This window comes from Limanda limanda, chromosome 21 (assembly GCF_963576545.1).
Source record: "Limanda limanda chromosome 21, fLimLim1.1, whole genome shotgun sequence".
NCBI lineage: Eukaryota > Metazoa > Chordata > Actinopteri > Pleuronectiformes > Pleuronectidae > Limanda > Limanda limanda.
Window position 1 is genome coordinate 6,510,596 of NC_083656.1, and position 26,590 is coordinate 6,537,185.

The 26,590-nt window shown below is 42.5% G+C and overlaps 1 protein-coding gene across 1 annotated transcript in view; it reads left to right on the forward strand.

Moving 5' to 3' along the window:
* Positions 1-26,590, forward strand: part of LOC133028213 (protocadherin-15-like) — a 119,436-nt gene that overhangs the window by 39,115 nt on the left and 53,731 nt on the right. The window contains exons 13-23 of the mRNA XM_061095406.1: positions 1,409-1,543; positions 3,777-3,926; positions 4,090-4,181; positions 4,913-5,014; positions 10,328-10,460; positions 10,889-10,968; positions 13,755-13,848; positions 18,534-18,662; positions 24,170-24,289; positions 24,412-24,597; positions 25,171-25,407. Coding sequence (XP_060951389.1) covers positions 1,409-1,543; positions 3,777-3,926; positions 4,090-4,181; positions 4,913-5,014; positions 10,328-10,460; positions 10,889-10,968; positions 13,755-13,848; positions 18,534-18,662; positions 24,170-24,289; positions 24,412-24,597; positions 25,171-25,407 — 1,458 coding nt within the window. The remainder of the gene's footprint in view (positions 1-1,408; positions 1,544-3,776; positions 3,927-4,089; positions 4,182-4,912; positions 5,015-10,327; positions 10,461-10,888; positions 10,969-13,754; positions 13,849-18,533; positions 18,663-24,169; positions 24,290-24,411; positions 24,598-25,170; positions 25,408-26,590) is intronic.

Consider the following 26,590-nt stretch of genomic DNA (forward strand, 5'->3'; position numbering starts at 1 on the left):
TCCTGGCTTTTCTTCCTTTACACCAAATACAAATCCCATTGTGTTCAGCATGGAGACAGTGTGATCGTACACAAATGAACGATTGGTCCACCGTCCTCTTTCCAGCTTCCTTTCTGTTCTGCTGACTCTCTGCGTTGTGTGAGGCTTGCTTTGTGTGTTCTAAATTTCCCTCTTAGTCTGCCTCTCAGTGATATTATAAGAATTTACAACGCTGCGACATTGTTATCGCTGATGCATCCCCGAGAGCTTCTCTTGTTAAAGATGCAGCATGTAGTCGTTTTCACCAAAAGAACAAGCTCTGGTCCATCGCTCGCTGGAAGCCCCCCACAGCAGGGAAGGGGCTTAACGGGGATAACATGTGTGTTCCTGAGACTCTGTTTGTGTGTGTGTGTGTGTGTGGAGATTGATATATGTGCAGTTATTTTAAATATTGCTAACCCTGGTCTTTCCTCCTGCATCAAGTACGAACAATCATGATTAGTCCTAATTGCTTTTTATGTGCCTTCCATCACTTTTATTTATGTGTGTGCATACGACGGTGAGTGTGTGTGCTTGTGTTTATTTATGACTCAATATCCACACTGGCTACATCGACAATATTATCAGCCCCGCACCCCCCACCCTGCTGAGCCAGCCTTATCTGGAATGAGACGCGCACACACACACACACACACACACACACACACACACACACACACACACACACACACACACACACACACACACACACACACACACACACACACACACACGGAGGAGGTTCCTCTCTGGGTAATGTCAGAGGAGGACTTGGATTAGGATTGCCTCTCTATCACTGAATATAGCACTTACTCACTCTCTCTCTATCTCTCTCTCTCCTACTCTCTCTCTCTCATACTCACTATTACGGTACAACCCAACCGGTCAAAATGTCCACACTTTCCGGAAATATCCTCACTCCGTAAGGACTATGTTTAAAATGGTCCTGACAAAGATACAGGTTCAATTACACACACATCGCTTATCTTTATGTCAAGAAATCCTGGGAAGAAATACTCATTCATCTTCTCCTGGTGAAGTCTTTCTTTTCAGTCCTGTTCTCAGGCTTTTATTTTGATTTATTATTATAATTTGTAATGTATCATCTTCATCCATGAAAAGAGACAGTTCCTTGTCTTCTTAAATCATTCCTTTTGTTATCAGCTCTTATGATTTGTCGCTCTGTGTTCATCAAGCACACAATATCCTAAACTCTCCGTGGATTCATTTCCTTGAACCAATCAAGTTGCTCAGTCGTCGGTATTACACAGCTGTGATAATAATTTGCAGCTGCCAGGTAGATTTGAACCAGCAGCCGAATCTTCATGGTTTCAAAAGAAAACCTCTTTCATTCCAATACTTTCTCTAAACATCTCCTTCTCTTCAACAGACGAAGGACCCTCAGCTCCAGTTCTCGTTGGACAGCTACTCCAACGTGTTCTCCGTGTCTGCGACTGGAATCAGAAGATTCGTCACGCTGCTGCAACCGCTGGACAGAGAGACACAAGACTTCTATACATTCACGGTACTCTAGAGTCTAGAGTGTGTGCGTGGGCTTCTGAATGTGCACTTCACCTCGAATCCTAGACCCTTGATAGAACCGTGGTGTTGGTATTGATAAAAGGACTCTTATCTGAAGGCTATAGGTGAAAATAGGAAACGTAATATGAGGAAAGGAAACAAGAATGAGGGATGAACTGTGCACCACACATACACCCTCTCATAAAGTGTGTAAATCCAGATTTTAATTTACCTCCACATCTGCTTAAGCATAGATTTAAATTCATGTAATAACAGATTTTTATGAGCGACTGGCTTGTTTACAACATTCAGGTCAGTTCTTGGCTCTGACGTGGAATCAGAATCAGACTCGGAGAAACTGATTGATTGATCCCTGCAGGCAAATTGCCTCATTTCAATTCCACAACATACAGTTGGGAAAACAGAAGTAAGTAAATAAAGAAATAAATAGAAAGGCGCACTGAAAATAGCAACAAAATAACAAATACAAACCAAGTGAAAGGAGAAAATGCATGAGCTAGAAACTGCAGGTCGGTTAATGTGACCACACAGCAGCTCCAGGCTCGTGTCTCCTCTGGTAGTGCGAACCGCAAACTGAGTGGAGGTGGGAAGAGTGTTATTCAGTCCCAAGAGATGGTTCATGCAGTCTGGAGTCTCAGGTAACAGGAGTGGAAGAAAGGCTAGTGGAGTACAGTGAAAAGAGAGTGTGAACAGCCGGGGGGAATAAACGCTGCATGGATGCAGCCCCTTAGCCAACAGGTCGATGTCTGGTTTTCAGTTTGATCCTGTCGGTCTGAACCTTATCCAGAATATCTTCCTGTCGCCATGTCCCTGGGAAACATGACAGTTCTCACAGGTTCCTCATTAGGTCGTAGGGAATGTGACTTATTCCAGTGATTCCTTCCTGTCCCTCTCTGTCCATTAGACTGGTGAGGTCCATCTCACGCTCTTGTTCCTCTCGTTGTCTCATTTATTCCAGTACAATCGAATTCCGTCTTGTTTTTTGTTTTTTTTTTGTTACTAAGGCACAGAGAGAATTCCTGTTGCCGACCACACGGTATCTGTTTCTGCAAGTGTCCAACCATATGATGTACAGCATTGTTTCTTCATGCAGGAGTGTGCTATTCGTCATATTCAGCCCTGCTCACCTCACTGGGTGTGTGTTTGTGTGTGGCTCTGCAGCGCCTCATGCAGAGTTGATGCATACTTAATGGAAAAACGGGCCCCGGTGTATTGATTGAAAGGCAGAGGTGTACGGTAATCATCATGAAAGCCTTGCAGGAGAAATTAAACTCAAGGGCGGGAGAGTGAGTCAGCTATTAGACATCCAGGATGATTTGTCGGGCAGATGAGCTCGTGGAGAAGATTGGTGTCGGTGAGGAAGTTTCTGTTGATCAGCACTTTGATATGCAGTGCGTGTGATATGTGAAACATGGATGAGGACATGTAAGCTCAATTTGCTGGGATTGCTTTGCGGGAGGGTGGCGTGACTGGAGAGAGAGAGAAGATTATTTGCTTAGTTAAACAACGTGGGCGCTGGATGTGAATATGATAACGATAAAGGCCTGAAACTCGCTTGTGTCCTAAGTGTTCTACTGTGTTTTTTGTAAGGGTTGAACAAATGAGATGTGTGGCTTCTGTTACCTTGGATAGAGACTAGCTTTTAACATCAAACTCCTTGCATAAGAGCTGCTCGACATATTTCATGAATTGTCCAAGTACACTTGAAAAAACGTTGAGCGATACACCATGTGGAAGGTGTATTCTAAGCATTAAATGTACATTGAAACAATACGGTTGTTTATGCTTGTTTTGTACATATTTCTCTGACTTGGAGGTAGCGCAGTCAACAAGCCTCTTGAGCTGCTCAGTACGCAGGTGAAAACAAATAGAGAGGAGACAGCAGGGACAGATTAGTTCTCAGATTTTTGAGACTTTTCAGCATCACCCACCAGAACATATAAATAAACCCAGAGCGGGGATTTAGATTGAAAACGTACAGAGCAATTCCACCTCAAAGGAAAACAAGAATACAAACCTGACGCTATCAAGATGTCAAGGACGTGCTGAGCACTAAGTCCGCCCACCTCAGGAGGCTCGAGAGGAAGCTTTGTGTGGCTCGGCTGAGTGTAACATCTCCCACAGGAAGAAGCGTTTAAGTGTGTTTTTCTTATCCTGTCCAAAAAAAGAATGTCTTCTTACTCCTTGTCTGTCCCCGTGTCTCTGTGTGTCTGCAGCTAGTAGCGTCAGACGGTGTCCAGCAGAGCTTTCCGGTTACCGTGACGATAACGGTGTTGGACGCAAATGACAACACTCCGACTTTCGCCAACGTCTCTTATAATGTCAACCTGTTTACTGATATGATGCCTGGAGAAACGGTGCTACAGGTACACACTGTCCATGACTTCTTTTTAGTAACACAACATAGATGGTACTCAGTGTTAAGGTGATATTGTGAAATACATTTGGAACTACATTTTGTCATTATGCCGTAAAAATATATACAGTAGGTGAGTGTTCAGACAGATGATTCTTGTGACTCTCTTCCAGCTGTCGGCTGTAGATTCTGATGCAGGTCCCAATGGTCAAGTCACCTACCGGATCTTAGCCGGAGACCAGGAACACTTTATTATTGGAAACAGGTAATTATATGATTTGCAGAGTGATACGGTATTTATTTAGAATTTATAGACATGTGTCAATATTTTAAGAGATAATTTGTTTCCTGGAAGTGAATTTGATTATGTGATAAAACAACCTTTTTTTAATGCCAAAAACGAGTTCTGCCAAAACACAGTTGACCTTCATTGAACACTGTACCTGAACGCATCATGTGTAGACACTGACAGTGGACAGGAGGGCGGCTGGTTCGCTAACGTTCTGCTTTCCCTACACAGTCTGCGTTGACCTTGCATAACCTTAACTTATTCACACATCCTGTTGTTTGTTTCAATCTGTACAAAAACTCTTAATGTCACGTTTGAAGTTGAGAGACAAACACTAAGCGACAGAGAAAATGTGTTTATTTCCCCCATAAGAAAATAATAATAATGTTTTCCTGTTTAAAAAGCTGTAAATACCTCAAATGAGAGAAAATCACCTCTTATGGCAGTGGACTTAGATTTACTCTCTTTTTGTTTCAATACTGTTGATGAATACTTGTGTAAATGTAAATGCCAGTGTTACTTTTCAGACAAAACTAGATAATAATGAAATAATAGCCAAATTAACAGATACAACCATTTGAAAGACTGAAGATTAGAGATTTAGAAACTACTGTCGTCGAGTTGAGCCATAATAATAATAATAATGTTGTAAAATACAGCGAAGAGAATAAAAATGTTAATGCTACATACTGCTACTGTTTTCACAGCACTGGGGTCATTAGTGTGGCGCCGGGTGTTGACCTCGCTGTGGGGCGGAGCTACGCGCTGACCGTGGAAGCCGTGGACAACGGGCCTGCACCTCAGCGACGGTAAGGGATTCCTCATTGGTCTGGAGCTGAGATATGAAATGTCATCACTTTTCCACAGCTGCTCACACTCATTGTCGGGCTGCTCCACGGATCTCTCCATTGTTCCCTTCTTGCTTCTTGCTCTTCCATCATTCTATTCACCATTGTGTGGCTTTTTGTCATTTTTAGATATATATCATGAAGTCTGGTTTTATATTGGAAAATTACTAGGAGAGGAAAAAGGATGAGGAGAGCGTGGAATGCAAGGGTGCCATACTACTTCTTACACAGAAATGATGCCATGTGCATGTCAGCGAAGTGACAATTTCCCCCAATGCAGTGAAGGAAAGAATCAATGCCACAGCTATAATGAAAAAAGAATAAAAGGTCATTTGTTCCTGTCGCATTCACGGATAAGAAGTGACTTGATAAGATGATATTTCTTTTTATTCTCCTGTCTCCTGCCCTTCATTTCTTCTTCACGGATCAATAAGATGCCATAACTTTCACAAACTCCCCAACTCTGGTTATTTCATGGAAAAGGCATCTGCTCCTAATCTTGTGTAAACCCTATTGCATATTGATTTGGTAGCTAAAATATGGCAGCGAGCACTTAAATTGTGAAATTCTACTTTAAGAAATTGGCGTGCAGTGTCGGAGAACAGAAGCAAATCCAGCCATCGAGCTGTTCACTCACTGGAACGCGGTCAAACTGCACCGCTCCACAGATTGATGCAGCAGCTGCACTGGCAGACAGTTTGATGCCTTGATTGTTTTTATATTTTATTTCATGCCTCAAACTTCACCCACAAAATAACATCATAGAAAAGGGACTCGGTGGAAAGGGTCCGTGTGCGTTTGCATTTTGCAGAAAACGAGGGACAACATGCATCAGAAGGTGATTGCTCCTGCTGATGCATGTTTTCCCTCTTTTCCTTTTCCTCCTAGTTTCCAAAGTTTACTTTCTGTCTTGTAAGACATGAAATACAGAAACGCATATAAGCAAAACTCACATGAGGAAATCGACATCGATGAAAACAAAAGACCTACAAAGTGAGTTGGAGCCTGTTCTCAGGTGTTTAAACAGTGAACACAGAACAACATTAAGTCACACAATCACATCAGGTGTTCATCTTTGATACAAATAGTGTTTGAGTAAAATGCACAGAGCAACACTGAAGTGATAATTCCTCTTTAGTAATGGCTGAGCAGGTCTATTAGGAATATTCCCTTTCCAAGTCACTGTCAGATGTTTAATTTAACCTGTCGTCAGCCAACAGATAAGATTTCTGTTCATCAGGCTCCTGATGGAGATTCAAACAGCTCACAGCTGGTTAAATGTTAAATACAGGAGGCAGTGTGAACATCAGACGTTACCTTAACTGTGAGCATTTCTGATTCCACACTAATCCCCGCCCCCCACAGGTCTTAGAAGTTAGTGGCTCTAGATGAATGTAAATTTAAAGTCTTAGAGAAGTGAAACACCGAGTCTCACTGTAATGAAATAGTAAAATGACAGGTTCACAATTCTTTGCTGGTTGTAATTATTCATACTGACCATTTGGAAGATCCCTTCATTATGATAATGGGGGATAAAATCTCCAGTTTTCACCCTGTGTGAGGAAATAAATATTTTCCAAATGTACCTGTAGTTTTAATTCCCATTCTTATTTATCTGTGATTTAAAGATACAAACAAAAAGACGTAATTTAATGTCTGTACTTGTGGTCAAATGGTCTAATTATAGATTTGGAATACAATGTAAGGTTACTTACTAAAGAGAAAAGGAGTAATTGCCTTATTTTTTAGACAGAACAGTCAGTAACAAAGCTCTGAGTGACCCAGTGTGTTGAAGTCACCACGAAATTAAGGGGGGGGGGGGGTTTGGGGGGGGGGGGGGGCTGTCAACCACTGACACTCATCGATGATAGAGGTGACCCAGAAATCAAAGCTTTATGAAAAAACATTTACTGCAGGATTGTCCCCAGGTTCAACCAAACTGAATCAACCTACCTTGTCCAATCATTTAAATCTGTTATACGATGACAACAAGTGAAAACAAATGTCATCATTAGTAGTTCTCACTATTGCAATACATTGCTCTTTTCAGCGCATTTAGTCAGACATCATAAAAGCCTGAATCCCCTCCTCTCTTCCTTCTCCCGGCTCCAGCTGGAGCTGCCAAATCAATAGAGAATGTGAGTCGCTGCAGATTGAGGTGGTTCCAGTGATTGGCTCACAGATTGTCCTGAAATTTCCCCAGACCCCCTGCTTATCTCGGCTGAAAACATGACTCGCAAACCAATCAATATCTATACCAGATTTATCAAAACCACGGGTCAGGACCCCAATAATCCCTTGGAATCCAGTTTGAGCGTATTTCATGTCCATGTAGGGGGCGCTAGACCTGCTGAGGAAGCTATAGTGTCATGTTTCATTCAGATTTTTTTATTTTTAGACGCACCTCATGCTCAGGCGTCTCATTTACAGCTCACAAACATTCCCTCTAATGTTTTTGAACACACTTCAACCCTCTGACCAACGTCTGTCAATCAAGACGTAAACGCCCCTCGGCTCCTCTGATCCTCTCACACTGACGCATCCGGCTCGTATCAGCTGCTGGACTCACATGAATCCAAGTCACGTAACCAAAGTCATCTGCTCCATTAATAAAAAAATGCAGTTACATTACACATTCACAGAATATATTGAAATAAGCACTGGCTCTGTGCCACAAAAATAAATGCCTCATTCAACAGATGAAGCAGATTAGCATCTCGTCTGAATGTAGCCCGTCTGGAGCAGCTGCGTTCCTCCATCTTTATCTGCACGGGATCGGATCAGCCGCTGAACAGCTGAGTGCTGAGAGCGTGTTCGACAGCGATCACAGCCCGACGAACATCAGTGTGAGGTCACATGCACAGACTGAAATGAACCAGACTCGGTGAGAAGTGGGATTCATTGACAGCGAGAGGAGATTTGAGAGGAATGCGGCAAAGTGCGTTTCACCTAAACCTTCACCTGATCTAATAATGATTGGCTGGACCAACAAATTACTTCTAATGAGTGGTGGTGGTGGTGGGGGGGTTATTAGAGTGGGCTGAGGCAATTAAACGCTGAGCAGCATAAAAATGCAAGTATGTGAAATCTCAAAATTAAGCAACTTCATATTTTTAAAATTTGTCTCGACAAGAATTTGATGTGCAAATACATGGGTCTCTGTGTAAAAAAGCCGATGTGTGTGGAATTGGAAATAGAAATCAAATAAGAAACACACGTTGTTCCATTGGAGGAGTTTCGGGATAAAGACAGAGAGGGAGAACTGGGCTCCGGCTGCAGCAGAAATCGGTTTTCATCAATAATTCCATCTGAATTGTTTTAATAAAACACTGGCTTCACTCTCTGTGGCAGCTCACATTCTTACAGCCTTTATTGCTTTATTTATTCATTGTTGTGAACATAAATATATTGCATTGTTGAAACCTCAGCTCCTTTGTTTCTCTTTCAATCGATGATCCAGTTGGAGGAGAGCTGATTCCCTCGGTTTCTTACCCTGAAGTTCAGGGTGCGCTCCTGTCTTTGCGGTGGTTAAACTGGGAAACTTGAGCTTCTTGCCACCTTTTAACAAGTGACAAGTTCAAAGTCCATGTTAAAGGACTGGACGTTTTCATCCCGAACCCTTTCTTTCTTTGAGACAGGATGAAAACAACTCGAAACGTGTGAACTCGTCCGTCTCACTTACTCACTGGTGGCCGAGTCAATGCAGAGTCATGCTCTGCAACAAAGAACTGTCCTGACTTTTAGATTCAAGTGGCGATCCCAACAAGAGATGTAAGCGTATAGCTACACCTTATTGCAGTGTAATGGTGTAATATATATAAATATATCCCAAAAAGCCTCTTCTGTTGTCGCAGGATCACTTTCATTCTTCATCTCTGATAATATGTTTAGTTGACTAGAACTTTAATTTAACAAGGTACTATCATGTACTGCACCTGAAATCTGTGATGCTGGTAGTAATACCATGATGATACTACAAAAAATACATTATAAACAATCTAATAGTTATTGAACCTCTCACCTGGTTCCTGACTTTCAGGTGTGAAAAAGCCTTAAATAGCAGCCGATGACACTTTGGGGTTTTGGGTTGAGTTGTAGTTTAATCTGCAGGGAGCACTTTGCTATCTCCCAATTACACCAGACAGTCAACTTGCCAGAGGGCTGAAACATGACAACTGTGACCCAGGTAATTAAATGTTTTCACCAAGATAAACCATCACAAGGACACAGGCCTGTTAATGGCACCAAAAAACAAACAGCTCTGTCAGTCGCAGGTCATTATGGGGACGTACTGTTTTGGAATGAGTGTTGAGTTGATTGAGAAATGATGTTGAATGCGGCTTATTGGGCAGCCGGAGCTGTTTATCAGAGGAGGAGTAAACAACTGCAAATTAAAATGTTTACAAAGTGAAACAATCTGCTCCCAGACACTTCTCCTAATGTCGTTTCTCTTGGTGCCACTATGTTGCAAATAAATCACCTTTTTGTCACTATTTCCCTTCTATAAAACTCTCATTCATGTAATTCTTTCTTGAAAAATGAATCATTAACTTGCTTTCACCTATTAAGATAAATCCAGATCCATTCATCATCCATATTTGCTTTGGCTAGCCTTGTAATATAACTGCATTAAATACTAATCAGTGTCTAATCACTCAATTTATTCCTAAATGCAGCTCTGGACGTTTATACAAACCCCTTAACTATATTAATCCTCACATGATATTAAAGGTTTATGTGCACGTCTCGATTTTAAATAGTAATTGAGACACTGAAGGTCCTCAAACGTGCCACGCTGTATAATAAGGTTCCTCACACTGCATAATAAATGGCACAGTCTGCGATGATACAATACGACCTTAACAAGATGTTACGTCTTGAACTCTGCTCAGACAAAATTCATTTAAATGAATCAATAGAAAATACATGTTTTCTCTCAGACTGAATCATTAAAAGCAGCGGGATAAACTCCGCCGGACCATGGGGCCGTGCACGGAGATGCAGGAAACTGTCTCATGCTGTCATTGGCTTCATGCTCCCATCGATTACTTCAGCCCGACATGAAGTGCAGAAAAACAAACTATCCACCGTTCTTAACTGAAATAATAGACCACTCACTCTTCCTGACACTGCTTTTTCTACCCCTCTCCTCCCTATCTAAAATTCCTCTGGTGCCATTCCTCCTGTATGTATCTGTCTTCGCACACCCAGTCGGTCCAATCCTCCTCTGTGTTCTCACCCTCTCCCTCTTTCTCTTCCTCCCTCTCCCCTCAGGTCGTCCATTACCACCGTCTACATCGAAGTGTTGCCCCCGAACAACCAGAGCCCCCCGCGTTTCCCCCTGCAGCAGTTCAACCTGGAGATCAGCGAAGCCATGAGGACGGGAGCGACGCTGCTGAACCTGCAGGTAGCTCGCCCAACTCGCTCAACCATTAATCTCACTTTTGACAACGTCTAATCATTACTTTCCGCTAACAAGTTTAACAATTGGTCCATTACTTCTAGCTAACCGCATCACCTGTTTAGCCATTATTATTCGCAAACTATTTCAGCCATTAATCTTACTTTTGACTGCTGCAACCACTTCAGCAAAGTATTTGTATTGTTTACTCATTATTTTATTGAATAGTTTGAACTTTTCTGCTCCTTCGCTAACAAGTTCATCACAAGCCCTTTATTTTCCTTGCAGTGGAATGAAAATGAAATGAAATTTATATTTTCTTATTGAATTAATTGAGCCGCTCCACGAAAAAGTCACTGACTGGGATGTGTGTGTGTGTGTGTGTGTGTGTGTGTGTGTTTGTTTGTTTGTGTTTGTCTCTGTTTACTTTTAAGGCAGTGGATCGGGAAAGAGATCCTATTACTTACAAAATCCATAGTGGAGACCCCCATGGACACTTTGCACTAAAGGAGAAGTAAGTCTGTGCAATAACATAAACAAACTGAAGCAATGCCCTGGAAATTTTTGTTGTGGACTAAGATTATGTGAGTGCTTTCGAAGGATAAGCGTGTTGTAACCATGGCAACATACAAGTATCTAGTTGTGCGCGTGCGCGTGTGTGTGTGTGTGTGTGTGTGTGTGTGTGTGTGTGTGTGTGTGTGTGTGTGTGTGTGTGTGTGTGTGTGTGTGTGTGTGTGTGTGTGTGTGTGTGTGTGTGTGTGTGCGCGCGCGCGCGCGCGCGCGCGTGTGTGTGTTGAAAGCAGACATATCATTCCGGGCTCAGGCTCCGCCGAGGGCTTCACATAAACACTCCCACACTCTCTCTCCCTCGTTCACATATAGGCTCTGAGGGCTTTTGTTTTCTTTATTCATTTATTGCTCATTAAAAGGGGAAACATCCCATCTCTGCATGTCTGCAGGGAGAAGCAGAGAGAGTGATAAAACAAAGGAGAGTTTGGTGAAAGAGTGTGAGGATGGGGAAGAGAGAGGGAGAAAGTAAAGAGTAGGGAAAGAAGTGTTAATGTTAGAGAGCTGGGAGGTAAACGAGGAACAAGAGTGACAGACAAGTGAGGATTTAAAATACAAAGGAAATCAGTCCTGCACAGAAATCCATAATGACAAAGACTAAAATCAATTGACAAGCTTTAATTTCTTTGCTAACCGGTTCTGTCAGACATGTAAGACAATAAATTGTTTGCCGATATATTTTATTCTCAATTTGAGTCGTTGTCTGTGTTTTCTCCATCACAACGTTAAATCTTTGTCTTTGTCGAACAAACGCAACATGCCCTGCAGCTCCTACTGGCACAGAATGGAGAGATGTTTCCCTCCAATGTGCACAATGTGGCTGAGCTGCTGCTGCACACTGGAGGATTTTAAAATCTTCAAATTGATTTTAACAAACATGGGAAACCACAAACGATATTAATATGCTTATCACGAGAGAGCAAACACTAGAAGATCGAGTTGAGACACAGGACCACTCAAAGGATTTCTTACTGGTGAGACCACAGACTTGGGATCTCCCAGAAACTTCAGATTAAAAACAAACATGGAGGCTGACTGCCGATGTCGTCCTTTTCTTTGCCAGCAGGTACGGGTAACAAAAGTCTCAATTGCCGCTGTAGGCACGCATCCATCTGGTGATGCTTTCCGTCAGCTTGCTCTCATTTTCTATCACATGTCGTAGCAGATGTTTGGATCGATCGCTATTGCTCTGTGAAGAAAATGTGTCAAAATGTCTGGTGTAGATCGAGAGGATAAACCAGTGTCTGGGTTAATGTGTGTGTGTGTGTGTTTCTGACTTTGCTTTTCATGAACAACCCATAAATATACATGAGCCGGTTTTTAGTTTTTAAACAGCTTCACATCTTTCCCTCTGTAAAGCACTTAACATGTGCACACACACACACACACACACACACACACACCACACACACACTCACACACACACTGATGATTTTTAGATAGAATGTCAATTTTTAGATGGATTCTAATCCAGGAAAGAAGCTTAAATTAAAAACACATCAATCCGAATGTATAATCTTCAATTGAAGAAAAAAAACTTAACCAATCAAAGCCAACATCAAACATCTCTGCTGGTTTTGATTGGTCAGAAGTTTTTTCCTGACAGGCTGCACTGAAGCTGCTGAGTTTCTGGAGAACAGTTCTATTTATGCTGTATCTGACTTTTATCTTTCTGTCTCCATGTTTTTTTATTATTGAATTTTATCCAGTTAGATGTGAGCTGTTATGATCACATATTGAACTATAATAATAATTCACACTCTATGAAATTAAACATTTATTCAGGGAGCTGGATACTGGTGTTGTATCATTCATAAGATTACACCAAGAGGATTTCAGTGCATGTTAGTGTTACTTAAGTAAACCCATATTTTGATATTGTGAGACTTTGATTAACTGTTAATTAACCACTATCGGCCACATGTCTGTTTATTGGAATAAGATTAATTAAGATCTTACAGTCGTTTTGAAGTATTTTGTATATAAACTACTGACAGAGGAGGAAAACTTCTCCTGTCAAGGGCCATTGGAAATTTCAAGACATCCTTTGAAGGCTGTGCTTAATTATTGAATATTGGATTAATCCCACACTTTTTTTGACACAAGCTGCTTTTCTATAGCTATGTGTCACTTGACAATCCTTCCCTTAAGTCAAACTCATTCCACAGTATTTACGATGTCTGTTGTTTAATTGCAGACCAGAGACAACATTATTCATATTTCTTGTTATGTCTTTCAATTTGTTTTCCTGTAATATCCCTGAATCTACTCTGGGACTGTTTTGCTTATAAAATACATGACATGTCAGAATTTGGTTTTCTGAAAAGTGATTAGTTTGGAAAACTCCATGAAGAGTGTCTTCTTTATCAAAGCAAATTTGTACCTTCAACGAATCCACTGAGACCACAGTTTCAGAATTTTTTCTTGAAAGCAAGACAATCTATTTATGCCGTGACAGTTATCATGACTTTTTTATATGAATGAATTCTCTAACAGACCATATATTGTATAGAAACTATAGGTTTCCCATCCCTGATCTACACGGTTAACAATAAACTCCTTATTGTGTAATAACCTCCACATAACTCAAAAATCTTAGACTTAAAGTATACTACACTATGATATTCTGCTCTTTCTGTGTTTGTGTTGTGTCTGTTCTATTTTTAAACCTGCAGGGTTAATAGGAGTCTGTGCTCTCTCTCTCTCTATCTCTCTCTCTCTCTCTCTCTCCAGTTCAGGGTCTTTGGTTCTGGACAAGCCTCTGGACAGGGAGTCTCTGGATTCTTACACCCTGGTGGTCACCGCCTCCGACGGACAGCCTGATGGGGTAAGACACATTAGACTTAGCACACAGATATTAACCGGTCGTCTTTACTTGACTTGTTTCACATCCCAGGGTGCAGGGGGGGGGGGGAGTCTAAATCCTTCACGCCGAAATCCCACAAACAACAGCTGTGGTGTTATTTGACAAGGGGGATATTAGAGGCAATTTTTGGAAACACTTGTCATCTGATAATTATCTTAATTATAAAAACCATTACCATCAAAATAAACAGCAACGATGAATCCATAAGTATTCACTTTGGACCAATGAGTGTGTTTAAATACAACTGAACGGATATGAGACATCAGGGGAAATTCAGGCTGGCGACCCAGCAACTGTGAAAAGAATAAGAGGTTTAGAAAATGGATGAGTGGGAAAAGAACATAAGAAATTACAACCAGGAAGAATGGCCTTCTTTTATAAGTGTAACAGTCGGACGTAATGGAGAGGACCTTTTAAATTGCACACTAACAGAGCAGTCATTACCATACAGTGCTGACTCTGTATAACTGGCCACAGCTGCTCTTTTCTGCTTGTATGTATTACCATGCGGATTTTATTGGATTGCCCTTGTGTCTCACAGGAAATAATTGGGATCATATCAACACCAAGCTCAGCCTTATTAAATATGAAAATCCTTTTTCCTTTCCCTGTTCATTTTGACCTCCACATTAACTCAAAGCTTTTCCACTCCCAAGCGGATCAATCCCACAATGTTATAATAATGTTTAGTTGTGGGTGAGGAAACATTTATCGAGTCCTGGATAATCAGCAGTTTTGTATCTGGTGATGGCTTCTTCTCATTTGTTTTCTTCAGCCTTTATCAGGGGGAAAAATCCTCTTCCACTAAACGTATGACCTGACTGTGAGGTCACAGCTTTTTTGCAAAGTGGGAGTTATTTGCCAACTAAAAGGAGAGAAAGAGAGAGGAAACGCTTTCTTAATTGTTTTGGCATTTCAGCGCGGATCGACCACACAGACGACCCCAACGTCTTACTGGGAATTCAGCTCGTTTTCACACAACCGCCTCGGTGTGGACGCAGGATGAATAAATGTATACAACAAAAAAAAAAAATCTAATTTGGACGAGTTTACGCGGCTGCAGGAGCTACTTTGCAAGAACAGACGAGTGTGTGACCTTCCTCGACCCCCAAACTGATCACAGGTCATTTCCTCTCCCTCTCTCTGTTTGCGTTCTTCGCTTCTTTCCTTTTTTTAAAAGTCAAATCTTTAGTCGCTCTCGCATGAAAATCAAATGAAGACATCGGACGTTCAGCCTCCCCTTGCTCTCCTCTCTCCCCTTGCTCTCCTCTCTCCTCTGGCTGTTTCCCCCCCCGACCCTGCCCGATCACACATCTGTTTGATGAGCATTAAAAGAGTTTGTCTCCCCTCCTCCACCTCCCCACTGACCCCTCCTCTCCCCCCCCCATGTCAATTAAAACAAAAGGTCAAGTTTAAGGTCCCTCTGAGCACGGGAAATGCTGATTTGAATACTCTGACCTTCTCTCACACTCCCTCTCGCAAAGAAGGTGGTGGGAGAGAACAAGTCGGAGGAGGTTAGAGAGGAAGAAAGGAGGAGAGAATTGAGATATTGAGGGGACTCTTATTACCTTAACAAGTGTGCTGTGTAGTCACACTCCCATTGAGGACACACACACGCACACACCCATTTACACACTCACACACTCACTCCCTTTGTCAACCGCTGACTGGACCGTGACAATTAGTGCATTATCGTCGTGGCCCAAAGGTCATTAAGTCAGAAAATGGCTAAAAGTAGTTTCTGCTTGACACTCCATTATATTTTGAATAAAAAGGGAAAAAAGGAGTTGTGAGCTGTGAGGAGAGAGAGGGGGAGGGGAGGGGGAGGGAGGTCTGGTATTGAGCTACACACAGAGAGATAAAGGGGAAGAAAGAAAATAGAATAAGGTGAAGAAAAGATTGTGGGGTGTAGTTTCCTCATAGGGGTCCATTAATCAGCATCAGTCTAAAGGCCTTGGGTTGTCTTCATATGCACACACACACACACACACACACACACACACACACACACACACACACACACACACACACACGCACACACACACACTTGTCTGTGTCGCCTATTATTGAATGTCCCGTTGTGAGAGTGTCAGACTACAAAGTGCCTAATTGGCTGTTTGGCCGGTGAATCCATCATACTGCCACAGATTGTGGACCCTACAAGCCGGTGCATTAAACCACTGTAAGGACACCGAGCATCATCACAGGATGCAAGTCAAACTGTAGAGCAGGACCGACACAGCTGCCACTGAGGTGGAGGCTGATGCTGCTTCTCATCCGGCCATGAAACTTTGTTCCAGAGCTTTGCAAAGTCAAATCTGGCCTCGTGTTTCCTCCTGGTTCCTCCTGTTTCCTCCTGTTTCCTCCTGGTTCCTCCTGGTTCCTCCTCTTCCTTCCTGTTTCATCCTGTTTCCTCCTGTTTCCTCCTGCTTCCTCCTGTTTCCTCCTGTTTCCTCCTGCTTCCTCCTGGTTCCTACTGTTTCCTCCTGGTTCCTCCTGTTTCCTCCTGTTTCCCCCTGTTCCTCCTGTTTCCCCCTGTTTCCTCCTGCTTCCTCCTGTTTCCTCCTGTTTCCTCCTGTTTCCTCCTGGTTCCTCCTGTTTCCTCCTGTTTCCCCCTGTTCCTCCTGTTTCCCCCTGTTTCCCCCTGTTTCCTCCTGTTTCCTCCTGTTTTCTCCTGGTTCCACCTGTTTCCTTCTGTTTCCTCCTGTTTCCCCCTGTTTCCTCCTGTTTCCTCCTGTTTTCTCCTGGTTCCTCCTGTTTCCTCCTGTTTCCCCCTGTTTCCTCCTGTTTCCTCCTGTTTTCTCCTGGTTCCACCTGTTTCCTTCTGTTTCCTCCTGTTTCCCCCTGTTTCCTCCTGTTTCCTCCTGTTTTCTCCTGGTTCCTCCTGTTTCCTCCTGTTTCCTCCTGTTTCCTCCTGTTTCCTCCTGTTTCCCCCTTTTTCCTCCTGTTTCCTCCTTCCCTCCAGCCCTGTGGAGACTGGTGATGATGGGTTTCTGTCATCAACTGCTGCTGTCGTCCTTGGCCGACCAGTTCAATGACTGTTGCTCAGCACATCAGTAGTTTCTTTGTTTGAATCAGGACATTTCCAAATTGTTGAATTGGCTCTGACCAGTGTCTGTGGCTCCGATTGATTTCCCTTCTCATCTCCGCTACAAAATGGTTTCAGACAGGTCTCCCTGTGGATTCATCATTTTTTAACAACAAATGCAGCGTTCTCAAACTCCAGGCTCAAACCAGGAGTAGACATTCAGAGCTGGTTAAGGTTGGAACAATCACACCTGTCTGACCGCTCACACGTGTTACTCACTTGGGAAACAGCTGATGAATTAAACATCAGCTAAAGCCCTACTTCAGTTCTCTGACTCAAACACTAGCACTGGTATGTTTGGTGTGCTGGTGAATATTCTGACATGTTTGCAATCATTTCTGCACAACAATGCAGGTCTGTGACACAAAGAATGCGTCACATCAAACTGTGGCTACACAGGATTTGTAGGTATTGGAGAAACTACCAAACCTTACCATCTATATCTTTAAATTGCTCCCACATAGAAGAGAGCAGCAGAAACAAGCACTCAGCTTTTGATGATTGCAAAGTTTTTCAGCTGGCAGTGAACTCCCATCTATCCCAGGTGGTGGCTAAATATTGTCGAGACTGATCTCGGTTATAGATTTTTTTTTTTTTGCCGGATGAGATTCAGCCAAAATCCCATTTTAATCCAGAAAGTTTTAGTTCCCGGATTTGGAGGATGGGGGGGTCAAACTTTGGCGTCATCCAATAAACTTCATGTTGTTCTGTTGCAAAATGCAGTTTAGTGTGTGTGTGTGTGTGTGTATGTGTGTGTGTTTGGGTGTTGCTCAGCCAGCCTTACCAGAGTTCTACTTTACATATATTGGCGATTAGATAAACTGTTTTCTCAACTGCGAGCTCTTAACCTTAAATTACTTGCAATCCTGTGGGTCCGGCCAACCTCAACAGCCTATTGTCCCTTCTGTGATTGTAAATCTCCCCCACTCCCCCACCTCCCTGAACACACACACACACACACAGACACACACACAGACACACACACACTGCTTCTCCTCTCCAACCCACTGTTGTGTTACTCTCTCTCTCTTATGTTTCTCCTCCCCTGCATTAATCCTCGATCACTTCAGGAATCAATCAATCAATCTGGGGTCAATTTGCGGTTCATTGTTACACAGTGAATTAGCGATTAGATAAAAACAAACATACTTTAATTCTTCAGATGATCAATTCCGTTTGTCTCGTATCCCTTTTTGTTGTTTACTTTTTCACTCCCCCTCGACAGACTTGGCCTTTTGAACTTCTTCTTTCATGCTGTTCTTAATTATCACACAAATATCCCTTTCATTATATGAAGCAAAGTAGTTTTTTGAGTAAACAGTCATTAGGAGCATAAAAGAGACGGACCAGCAGTGCAGCTAATTGGAAAAGCTTAATAGGCTCTTTAATTTCTTACATCAGATGTTAGATTACAACCTCTGAAATGTAAAGATGGATTCATAATCAGTTGCTTTGTGGCAGCAGTCAAATGTCTTAAATATTGAAATGAGTAAATATGAATGAAATAGTAGATAAAAAGAGTTTTACATGATTTGTGTTTGTGTTTGTGTTTGTGTAGACGTCCACAGCGATGGTGAACATTATGGTCATGGATGTTAATGACAACGACCCGCTGTTCATTTCCTCACTGACAGTGAACCTCACTGTCACAGAAGAGCAGGATAATGCCTTTGTGGGACAAGTTAAGGTAGGAAGTTCTCACGTGCACACAAACACACACAAACACACACAAACACACGCACACACACACTCTCTCTCTCTATAAGCAGCAAACATGATCTCACTCCTCACTACATGTTTCAAACAAATGTTGACAGTGTATCTACTCCCTATGAACATATATGAGTTTGCCATGTGGGGTGTGTGGGTGTTTTTATGCTAATGTCTTCACACATTCATGACTGTGCATCTGTTTCTGAGCTTCCTCACTAATCCTTTGTTATAACGACGTCTCACTGTAACAACAGTTCATGGCACCACCACAGGGGGAGCATGTAGAACTACAGACGACGCTCCTGTCTGTTGTCCTGACATAAGATCACTACATCAAAGGAAGTAGTCAGAATAACTTCCCTGTGTCGTCAGTCTAAAAGCACACACACAAACTCCTGAGTGATACACACCGAGATTCAAATTAAAATGCAGCTCTTAATCTTTTCCAGTGGGGAACAGAGATCTCTAACACTTAAGTTGTTCTGTGCATGTTTGTGGTTTAATAGGATGCAAGGATTTTAGAAGCGTTTTCCCTTTTGCATGTGAGACGCCTGTGTCTATTAGGGTTAAAGGTTTGATTTTAGACTTATTACTCCCTGGGAAAGTCTACTTCAGCCGCGATTACACTCTAATGCATCAAAGAGGATATTAGCACGTGCACCGTGTAAGTAACATGATCTTCTCGGAACCGCTGGATGAGGTTTTACCTGCGTCAGCGGCCTTGTCTCCACTTACCACAAAGACTCCTGGACTTGTTCCAGACCTAATAACTGAATCATGTATTCCCCAGACACGGGTCACGGGTAAATCTGACACTTTGATAGGCTCTGATCTTTAAAGACGCTCCCTCGGTTGCACACTTGCTTGGATTTCCTCCCAGCTTAATTCTTAGCCTTTACACACCAGTGTCAGGGGTTCTTTGATCAGTCCGACACGTTGCCAGCTTCTAAATGTTAATCATGCGTCATTGGTTTAACACTACAGTTACTCCAGAGATAAATATAGAAATATACATGCCCAACACTTTTAAGAGGTTTCAGTCTTAAAAGTTGAATGCGTTTTCTTATTTGAAACATTGAGCACACGTCCTAACCTGTAAATCCTGTCGTATCCATAAATAGGACATTTCATTCAATGCATTGCAATTTTTAACAACCACTGAGACCTTTGGGAATCTTCCAAATTCAATATCCAGAAACCCAGCCTAATATTCGGAGAGGGCACTTGAAACTATTCCAATCCTCAACTTCCTTCCTTTCACGGAGCCTTGGATATTTTCCAAACCAAAGAAAGACAGCTTGATCCCTCAGCAGTCTGCGCGAGGCACGACTCTGGGCCCCGTTCCAAACCAGGGTCCATACCTGTAGGTATTAAACAGATTTCTGGAATAATGAATGGAGCTGACCTTGGTTTGCTGATGCTGGTGAGGTGGAGAGAGATGGAAAGGAGGCGAGGAAGTGAGACAAGCTCCGGCGGCAGAGATAAAGGAGAGAGAGACACTGGGGAGAGGTGGAGGTGGAGGAGATGGGAGATGGGAGATGGGAGATGGGAGATGGGAGATGGGAGATGGGAGATGGGAGATGGGAGATGGGAGATGGGAGATGGGAGATGGGAGATGAGAGTGTTAAGAGAGGTACAGCTGCATTCTTCATCTGACTTTCATGAGTTTAAGACATGGTCTCTTTTTAAAGAGGAGAAAAGAGGGGGTTGAATTCAGAGGGAGTTCATATGATCATCAAAAGAATTATATTAAGCCTATTTTAAAATGCCATGAGCTGAAGTGAATTCCTCTTTTGCACTACTCTATGTAGAGGCAGCTGTAGTGGAGGGTTGATGGCTGATAATACAGAGGCAAAATCTGTTATGGCAAAATTAAACTCTTAGAAAAGAAATACCACAGAATGTTATCATTTGGGTACAAATGCACGTAACATCTGTGGATTATGTAAATGTTTATTTGCTTCTTGTAACGGGTCAATTATGTCACTTAAGCTAACATGTACTGAACTCTGGACATTTTCCTGAGAGCTCTGTCAGTTTGATGTCACCTCCGGGGGTAGACTCAAGAGATTCAAGAGCTTTTTGTGACGAGGGCCGATGAAAACCGGCTTTTAAGGAATGGTTTTAATTTAGCTTATCTGCACAAGATCACAAACTTACGGGTAGGCTTGATGCTAAGCTACCTGACTGTAGCTTCATATTTCACAAACAGACATGACTGTGGTATCGATCTTCTCCTCCCCAGAAAGAAGTGTGATTCCCAAATGTTCAAACTTAATTGCATTAGTAGTAATGTTTGCCATCACTCGTTCGCAACACTGCTGTGCATGGATGACAGAGGAGACATAAACATGCACAACGTCTCCTCAGACCTCGTCCTCTCTCTCTCCTTCCAAGTCCAGGTTTCAGTCTCTCTATCTCTCCCTTCTCTAAACAAGCCAAGATGATAAGAAAAACCCCAGAGCTGGATACTCCTTTAAATTTATAACGCCCAGATAGTGATGAATCACCGAATACAAATCTCGTTGAGAGGACTTCATTCTTCTCTCTCACAGTCTACACAACGCTGGCAAGAAAGAGTCGGATATCTATCAATCCTTGTAGTCACGATGTGAGAGGAGATGAAATATCAATGGTGCAAAATTCGGAAAACGGGAATAAATATGGGTCACTGCAACAGGGAGTAATCTGAACAGTGGAGTGAATATAATGGAATATAAAAATGAATAGGGGCTGAAGACATTAACTCATATTAATAAACATATTAAACTGTCAGTTGGGAGACGAATAGGTTTTGTATTTCATTAATGTCTACCCACGTAATATATACAAACAAACAAATACTGGAATTCATATTGAATTAGCTGGACAGCATCCAGATGTCAGTCCTTCCTCTTCTCTCTGCTGCTTTGGCGGAATTTGTTGGCACAATAATTCAATACAATCCTGAATATGTTTGATTTGTGCCCCAACGTGTGCTAACAAAACAAATCACACAGTAAGAACTAGCTCTGCATGGGTCACGGCTTCGGTCCAGATGGAATAACCTGACAAATATTGGATGGATCGCCACGAAATTCTGATCAAACAATCAGAAGCTCTAGCGGATGAATCCCTAGCCTTTAGCTCTCAGGTCAGAATATCAGTGTTTCTGTTGTCCAGAACCTAGTCTAATGATCAAATACCTGCAACACAAAATCTGATCAGCATTAGTTACACTTCGTCTTGGTGGGTCAGGGTCCAGAGCGTCTGTTGAAATGTCTTATTGGCAAGTCAATAGGCACCAATTGATGGAGGAACCAAAGAGGGTCAAATAGCTGCAAAGAGAATATTAAAGCAAGAGGGGAAGCAGAAGGTAATTTCACTTTAAAGCAGCAATGGTTAATGACAAGCTCTCCTGCCTGGAGAGAATTCAGCTGGAAGAACTGGAGCGACTCGACTCCGCTGTTCTCCAGAGCAAAAGACTCAGTGCTCTAATCAGACGGCCGGCTGGAGGTGCTTTTTAGTATGTTTAACTCTATAGGCTGCATACGATGGAGCTGATTTGATTCAAACTAACAACCCAAAATGATATGTTTATCGAAAATTGGTCAAAAGGAACTTACCTTATATATGTCAACTTCAACGCCTTATTATTAAATAGCAGCAACAAATTAAATAAATCTCTTTTCACAAAATTGTTGTTTAATCTGTTTTACTTCTACTGGGGACTTTATTATAAATGTAATTCTACCAACAAGGAAACCTTAGTGAATGCAAATCCCTAATGGCCCATTGCAGCGAACTGGTTCGAGTGCGTCTAGTGTGTGGAAATAGTTCACTCAAGAGGAAAAATCCACTAAAGATGAAACCTTTACACTGTCACTGGTGAAATATTCAGGTCCTCGGGCCGCTCGCTCAACCAGGCGAGTCATCAGACCCCCTGCGGACCTGAATATTTTGCCACGTATGGAGGCTGGAGGCTTCCTGCAGCGGCACTGAGTTCAGCTCCGACCCGGCCCTTTGCTGCCTGTCTCCCCCCATTCCATCGTCCCCCTTTCCTATCTAAATTCTGTCCTATCAATAAAAAGGCTATAGTGCCCAAAATTTCTTCAAAAACGTATTCATATAAAAGGCATCCACTAACACCAGCTGGGGAACGATCCAACTCCCCTTCACAGCAGTAGAATTTCACTCATCACCCTGCTAAAAGACTGTAGATCGTGACTTTTCTGCTAAATTTCATTGCACAGACGTTAGACCTGTAGCTGCAGTGCCGTTTTAAACCTTGCTATAATGCTCCATCTTAAACCACAGTGTAAAATACAAATTTAACTCAACCATGACATTCGAAGGAGATTAAAAGACCAGAGTGTGTCCCTAACAAGTAATGGAGCTTCCATCAGTTACATTCCTGTAAAGTGATGGAAGCTGAAAGCCGTGTGTGACTCTGATGTCAGAGAGACTCACTGCTGCCAACTCTGCTGATCATCATGTTGCTCCATGAACAAGATGTAGAAGCTTTCTTCAGAATGTGCATCAGGGTTCGCAAATGCATTCTGTCGCTTGTATTAAAGTACGATGTCATCAGCGATAAGTCATCGTGGATTTGACTTTCATCACAAAACTGTCAACTCAAGTCAACCAAACACACACACACACACACACACAACATTAATATTCCCTGTGTTCTTTGTCTCCTCTGGTCTCATCTGTTTTAATATCGTCAGAATCCTGATTGGACATAATGGACACTCACACCTCTTCATCACTCTGTTTTATTAGTTGAAAGAGACGGCATTGAGTCTTTGGATAGTGGTCCACTGATACCAGAAAAGATAGGCAGATGAAAGAAGTGCAACAAAGAAAATAAGAAACTCTGCTTGTTAAGATCGGAACGACTCTCTCATTAAGCTTAATTCCTCTGGACAAGTCGCGTCGAGGAGAGGAAACAGGGGTGAGCAGGAGAGCTGTCACGGGGGGGGGAGGGAGGGGAGGATCTGAGAGACAGCAAGCGAGAGCAGGTCGTCAAGGAGTTTTTTATTTCACCTTGTCAAAGAAAGACAAGGTGAGAAAGTGAGAGGCGTTTGTATGAAACCTACGTATTAGCAACATGAGAGAGCTAAACGAAGGGAGTAGCTATCTCTGCTGAATCTTAATAAGAGAGTGTACAGTGCGTAGTTAGTAACTGTCAAAGGCCAAAAGGTCAGAGATTATAACTCATTGTGGATGAAAACCAATTTAATTAAGGTTCCCAGAGTTATAAATGTGGTCTGATTATTTTCTTGTCATTTCTCAGTATCTCTCTCAAACAGACACACTCTCTCTCACAACACACTTAATTAAACGTCCAAATATTTTGTCTTTATTTGAGAAGCAAAGCTTTGTAAATGTTAACGAGAAATGCCAACGCGCCAGTCTTACCACCACACGTTGATTTTGAGAAGTTCAGTTCAGTTATATGCTTTCTGATTATTCTCCCTTCTTATCGTCTGCGTTCAGGCTACAGATCCAGATCTGGGCTCCAGTGGTCAGGTCCACTATCGGCTCGTCAACCACCAGAAGCTCTTTTCCATCAACGCCACCGGAGCCATCAGAACCACTGTGCCGCTGGACAGGGAGGTCAGAGCAAACTTTACATGTATTTCAAATGTCCCATTAATGAGACAAAAGGTGACAAATTCCATATTTTTCACAGCTGTAGTCTTCTTGTGGTTTGACCTTGAATCTCCGTCCTCCCAAAGGTGAAAGGTCACTACTTCCTGATCGTTGAAGCCTGGGACGGTTCGGTGGACCCCCGGCGATCCAGGCTAACTCTGTCCATCACCGTTCTGGACGTGGACGACAACAGCCCGGTGTTCACACAACAAACCTACAATGTCAACCTACCAGAGAACAGCCCCAAAGACTCAGTCATATTACAGTTAAAGGTCAGTGCATGGATGGAAGGATGCTTCATATCGTTATATATGTATAACGATATGTAACGAAAAGGGAATACACATCCTGTTTTCTTTAATTTGTCGAGATTTGTCGATAAATTCTGTCCAAAACCTTGAATTCACTCTAATAAAAAGTATTTCAAATCATACATTTGTCTCCTGAATCCGGCCGATGAGACTCATTATCGTATTCCTACTTAAAGCTGAATAGTACATGTGCTTTGAAATGCCCAAGTTGGATTCATTTTTATAAACCAGCCGGCAGTGTTAACATCTTAAAAAGTCAGAAATGTAGTTTGACATCACTTAAAAAGCCGTGTGAGTAGTAGAGCAATGTAAAACGGTAAAATTGGCTTTTCCCTCAAGCTGCGTGGTGAAGTAGTTACAGAAGTTTCTACCACGAGTGTTTCAGAGACTCATAACATTGCCCCACAGTCTTTCATTAGCTCCATGTAGAAGCTCTTTCTTCTGGCAAATATGAAAAATTCAAATTGCCATAAAAATTATGATATTTCTTTCTTCCCAATTATCTGACTCGCTTCTCTCTTTTTCTCTTTGCAGGCGATGGACGCCGACCTCGACTCCAACCTCACGTATCGCATCCGAAGCGAAGGCCTGGACCCGGAGATCACTCGGCTCTTCCACATAGACCCAGGGACCGGGGAGCTCTCGGTCCGGAAAGTCCTGGACTACGAGGCGCTGAAGGACTCAGAGCCCACGTACATGTTCACCGTGGAGGCCCTGGACAGAGAGGGGACCATGCCTCCTGGACTCGCCTCTGTTACCATCACCATCATAGTAAGTGTGTAGGGGGTCTCCAGGGGGGGCTTCAGTTCCAGGGAGATTGTGGAAAAGCAATGTGGGGCAGAAAAGGGAAGATGCTTTTAATAAGCTGCAGTAGGGAGGTTAAGCAGCTGTGAAAACATGACTTCAGTGTAAAATGGTGTAATTGCAGCCACTGGAATTCCTCTTCTCCTTGTCCGCTGCCTCCAAGATTAGAGATGCAAACGAAAATGGAAGCTCCTCAACATTTTAATCTTGTAATTCACTTCTGCCTGCAAGCTTCTTTTCTCTTTTTAGAAATATGCCTGTGCCCAGACTTCTGCAGACCACAGGCAAGGAAACACATCACCTTAACACGGCGGTTCTTAAAATTTGGATCCGTGAAACGTTTCCACCCATTGAAATAATCAGTTACCTCTCCCTCATCATGAGCAAATATAGTATTTTCATAGTAGCGTGTGTGAACCTTTGCAGTCTCTGCCTTCCCCCCCCTTGCTGCTGCCGGAGAGGGTTTTCTCTGTGTGATCCTGATGTAACCACACCAGTGTTTTAGCATGCATTAGCATGGGCGCTACATCCGTGGGGAAGCTACAGTGCATTCATCACTTGTCGGGGAAGCTTAGAGAGCAATAATCTGACAAATGCTGTCCGCTCCACTCCATCTTTGTTGACTTTGTTTTTCCCACTCTGTGTCTCAATGAGACAAATCTGTCATTCAGACATTCTGTCGGGGAAAAGATTTAAAACTCTATTTATAAAGGAATAAATAAATAAAAGAGGTTCTCCTGACTGTTTGGTTTTTACCACGCTGCTGCTGCTGATTCGTTTTCCCCCAAATCCAGGCTGACATAAAACAAAACTCAAATAGTTATAAGTCGGTGTAAGCATATGTTTGTGGGCTCAGGGGTTGTGTTAGCTGGATTTCAGGTCTTTACAACAATAAACAGCTGTTGTGTTTTTCTCCTTTCACGGAAGCCAGATGTTCCAAAACGCTCTAGTGAGTCATTTCATGTGGCTGAGGAGAGAATGTAAAATTTAAGAATCAGAGTGAGAGCAAAAAACAACAAAACCTACAAAATCAGGTCGACAGGATTATTGTGCTACTGGAATTTACCAGAAAAAATGAAACACTACTTTTTTTATAGTTAGTTCAATATTCACTTTATTTTCATTCACACCACAAAAGTGCACAGTTGAA